This window comes from Triticum dicoccoides, chromosome 4A, assembly GCF_002162155.2.
Source record: "Triticum dicoccoides isolate Atlit2015 ecotype Zavitan chromosome 4A, WEW_v2.0, whole genome shotgun sequence".
Lineage (NCBI taxonomy): Eukaryota > Viridiplantae > Streptophyta > Magnoliopsida > Poales > Poaceae > Triticum > Triticum dicoccoides.
This window is the reverse complement of record NC_041386.1, coordinates 506,508,088-506,513,023: the sequence shown is the minus strand read 5'-3', so window position 1 is coordinate 506,513,023 and position 4,936 is coordinate 506,508,088. Positions and strand designations below refer to the sequence as shown.

The 4,936-nt window shown below is 45.4% G+C and overlaps 1 protein-coding gene across 1 annotated transcript; it reads right to left on the bottom strand.

The window, feature by feature from the left end:
• Positions 1–1,308: 1,308 nt before the first annotated feature.
• LOC119289018 lies at positions 1,309–2,044 on the bottom strand. The gene is made up of 3 exons (XM_037568463.1): positions 1,881–2,044; positions 1,716–1,778; positions 1,309–1,603 (listed from the first exon to the last, which is right to left on the bottom strand). Exons 1-3 carry the CDS (start codon positions 1,971–1,973, stop codon positions 1,427–1,429), a joined length of 333 nt encoding a protein of 110 aa, XP_037424360.1. The 5' UTR covers positions 1,974–2,044; the 3' UTR covers positions 1,309–1,426.
• Positions 2,045–4,936: the final 2,892 nt, after the last annotated feature.

The window sequence follows — 4,936 nt, the reverse complement described above, 5'->3', positions numbered from 1 at the left end:
CTCTTCTTTTGCATCCCGGTGGCTGCCTGGCCAGTGTCGGAGCCAGGCATGACATTGAGGTCGATGCTAGCTGCGGGAGCGGGGTAGCCGGCGCGATCACGCTGTTGTCCACGACGTGGAGAAGCGGGTTGCACCATGTTCGTGTGTCTAATGGAGAACAATTGTCTGCTATGTTGTGAAGGAGCTCGGTGACTGCCCATGTAGAGGGAGAGTGGCCTACGAGTAGGTGCTCGTCGCGGCCATGCTGCCGGCGGAAAGAATGGCCGGTAAGAGTCGGCTGAACCCTAGCATGAGGAGGCCTTGCTGCGTCACTGTCCGCGTGGCCTTCGCGACGAGGGCCTTGTTATCCTCAACGGCGGCCTTGTGTTGCACGGTGGCCGTGTCGAGGGTGGCCTGGACCACGGCTTTTCTGTTCACAGTAGTGGTCATCCGGCCAACCTTCTTGGCCGTTTCTCGGGCGAGCTGCTCCGGCATGAGCCCCTTCTTGGGTTTCTTCTTCTGGGCCGCAGGGCGAGCGGCGGCGGCACGGCCGGGACGGCGTGCTTCGGCATGGTCACCATGGAGGCAACGAGAGGGCGGGAGGGTTTGGAGGGGGAGGCAGAAATGAGAACATCGTGCCCCGATTGTGCGCGCAGGGGAGGACAAGGACGTGTGTCCTGCACGTTCGTTTTAACGCAAACTGATCCAAATTTGGACCAAAAATGGATTATAGACGGACGGGCAAATTTGGACCGAAAATGAGCTGCAACCGGACAGAAGACAAATGCCCATCCGTCTACATTGATGCATTTATCATGTTTTCTGCCCATTTCGACCCAAACAAAGCAAATAGGGTTGCACGTTAGAGTTGGCCTTATTACTAGTGCAATTGCCTGGACACTCTGGTCTGGTACACAGATCAGAGGAGCAAGGCTTCGACATGGCTTTTTGCATTCAATTCGCTTAGAGAGCGCAGGGGCTAGACGAGCTAATCAGATGGGCCGTAATAATACACCAACTAGACTTGTTAGGCTGGTTGTAATAGAGAGTATCATATACTAATATTATTTATGATACTAATGTATGATACTATCTTCTTAATGCATAATATAATATATTAGTATCATGTAGTACTCTATTTATTGTCATGCATGACACAAAGCAGCATAACATTTATTATGATACGGTATCATGATATTATACTCCATCATCTCTTTTTCATTTAATACTATGACACTTTATCAAAAATACTTGATACTAGCTATGATACTACCATTACGACCAGCCTTATGTTCATTTTTTATCCGTTCCGATGAAGAAAAATCTACTGCTGCAGCAGAACTCGCTAATACTACGTTAAAAAAAAACTCTTATGAACAGGCAAAACTGTAGACCCCCGTTTTACATGGATGTGATCGTAGCCTTTTTTATAGGTATGTGAAGGTAATTAGAAGGGTGCTGTAGCAAAGTCTCGTTTCTTGGCGATGCGCCCACGCATCTGGCGATGACGGCGCACGTCGTGATTGTCGAGGAGCGCGTCCGGATCAAACACGTCCCCTTCCTCGTCGTCGTCCGAGTCAGAGTCCGTCGAGTTCCTCCTGACGCCGAGCACCGGCTTCAGACCCTGCACAATATCACGCGTGCAGCACGCCGTGTTATTACGCTAGAAAAATCACGAGCAAACGTAAACGGAAACAGCTAGTTTATCACCGGCAAGAAAGTAAAATGCACGTTACCTCGGTGAAGATCCGGGCTGCGTCCTGCGAGGAGTGCGTGGTCAGCACGTACAGCGCCGCTTCCTGCAGGAAACGAAACGACATAATAATGTTACGTCAAGCTTTTCATGGTACGTGTGTGCGAAGATCTGACGAGCTGGAAGAGATGGTGCTTAATTTGCTTACCCTGGCGTAATTGAGCTCGCCGAGGGAGAGCGTCTTGGGCTCCCGCTCCATGGAAGACATCCTCTCCGGCTTTGCAACCCCGACGATCCTCATCGATCGTCACGTACGTACGCGCGACGATTTACTATACCCACACGTCTCTTGCGGATGCGGATTACCAATGGGTGTACGCTTCGATCTGGTGATGGTCTCGTGCGCTGTGGCGGAGGAGAGGAGCCAATGGCCGCGTACGTGTATATATACGAGTCGGCCAAAGGAAACGAAAGCAACAACGAACACCATACGTGTCGTGGGGTTCCCATGCGTCGGCTGCTGCACCGGTGGAGGAGCGGCGGTGGACACGTGTGAGTGGCTCGTGGGTCGGAGCCGTCGACCTGACCGATCCAGAGCCAGCCGTCGACGCCGCCGATCGAGTGCATGGCTCGCGGAACGTGAGGCCAATGGGCGCCCGGCACGTGGTGCTGTTCGAACCGGCCGCTCCGTTGCGCGCACGTTACGAGCTGCTGCGCGTATGCGTGATGTGATCATGTCGGCTAGGTGAGCCCGCTGTTAGACTAGTCACAACGGGGAGTAACATACACTAATAACATATATGTATTTCTAGACCATATTATTATCTTCATAGTGGATAATAATATAGATGTGGTGTCATGCAAAATTTTATTTATTAGGTTCTAGACTCGTACTGTATTGGGACATATAATGTTACAAGAACTAGCTAAGTTATTAGAAATATCTCTCTTCATTAACTTATTGTTACATAAACAAATTTATTGAGTTAGACTTGAAGTTACTGTTGAACTTATTTCTACTATAGCCAGTCTTACGAGAACCTGCTAGCGTTTTCTCTTAAGATCCGGCGATTTATGGAGTCAGGAAAAGAGTACTCACTAGATTGTGAGTAAAACAATTAAAAAGGTATAAAACCGAGACATCTTTCGTAGATAATCTCATGAAACTTTATTCAATGGTCAGGATGAAAGAAATGCCTAACCACTAGTAGAAAAGGAGGCTTTGGTCCAGGCCGGGTAAGCCCATTAGTCCTGATTCAGCCTAGAACCGAGACCAATGGGTGCATTTATCCCGGTTCGTGTGGCTAAGGCATTAGTCCCGGTTCATCTGGACCCTTTAGTCCCGGTTCGTGCCACGAACCGGGACTAAAGGGTGCGATGCCCATTAGTCCCGGTTGGTGGCACCAACCGATACTAAAAATTAGACCTTTAGTCCTGGTTGGTGCCACCAACCGGGACTAATGGGCTTTGAGGCATTAGTACCGGTTCATGGCACGAACCGGTACTAAATATCCCATTTTCAAACTCCCTCCCCCCTGGACCGTCTTTTCAGTTTTAGAAAAAACAAAAGAAAATGATGGAAATGTCAAATAAATAAAATAAAATAAGTTTCCCATGTGATATGTGGTCTAGTTGTTGGGAAAATTTACAAATATGAATTTCGACTTTATTTACAAAATCTCTCTGAAATTTGTAAAATGGGCATAACTTTTGCATACGAACTCGGATTAAAAAGTTTTTTATATGAAAAATCATCTACTTGAAAAGTTACATCCGATGGAGACGGCCTATGGCCTGTTTGCAAATTTGTAGAATCCTCAAATTCCAAAAGGAAAAAAAGTTATGCTCAAATTTCAGCTTTTTTAAATTTTCATTAAATCTGATCAAACTACTTATTCAAGAAGTATTAGTGTTACTAAATAATTATTCAAGAATATTAGTGTTATTAAATAATTATTTCACCTTTTTTGAATTTTGGTCAAATCTGGTCAAACTATGGTCAAACTGTGGTCAAACAATGGTCAAACTACTTATTCAAGAAATATTAGTGTTACTAAAAATTTATTGTTTTTTAGAACAATAGTTTCAAACTCAAACAGTGAAATGTGTGACTTCATGGTCAAGCTAAATTCCTGAGGGTTAATAGGATTGACATCTTACTATTGTCAGGAAAACAACAAGTGCAGACTTGGAAACGAGGGAGAATAGAACTCGGAAGTTAAGCGTGCTCAGGCTGGAGTAGTGAGAGGATGGGTGACCGTTCGGGAAGTTAGATGATTTAGAATGATGAGGGATGATTAGAGATTAAATTGAGCAGTGATGAAAGGTGATTAGAGATTAGAAGTTAAAATAATTCAGAAATTTGAAAATAAAAAAATTCAAAAAAAATTCAAAAAAAAATAGAAAATTTCCTTTAGTACCGGTTGGTATTACCAACCGGGACTAAAGATGGACCGGCCACGTGGAGGGCCTTTAGTTTAGTCCCGGTTCTGAATTGAACCGGGACTAAAGGGTCAGGGCATTAGTACCGACCCTTTAGTCCCGGTTTCAGAACCGGGACTAAAGGCCCTTTTTCTACCAGTGAACCAAACAAACATAGTGGTCAGGCCTGACATCAGCGTATGCTTCGTTAAATTGTGAACCTCAACATTTGTGCTTCTAAATTTATGTACTCGCTTCGTTCCAAAATAAGTATCTCGGTTTTGTATTAACTTATTGGGATGGAGGGAGTACTATATTACATGAAATAAAAGAAGAAGATTCTCGATGATAGCTCCATATACCAAGCCACTCCCTCGATGGATTGCTTCTACGTACCACTCCTTTGCAATCTGAGGTCAAATGAGTCCGGTGCAAAATCAAATCTTGAGATAAGGCCGTACCTTCCCTGATTGCGAGAGTTTCAAGGGTAGATGGATCGCCGATGTTTGTGAAAACCTGCACCGAAGCACCGAGGAAAGCTCCCTCACGGCTCCTGCAAATTGCACCAACAGTGCCATGGAGCCCCGTTCGTCTTAACCGTTGCCTTCACATTGAGTTTCATGTGGAGTTCAGGTGGAGCTAGCCAACCCGTTTGCCTTGGAGCAGCAGTTCCATGGGACTCGCTCTTCTGCGTTACACATGTAGCTTCAACAACAATGGCGAAGCCAGAAACTCAATATAAAGGGGCCAAACATGTTATATAATGTTAAAGAAGGCCAAATCATCTAAATGTTGCTAATTATGTTCAATAAATGAAGGATTATGAGTACATATAGCTGTATT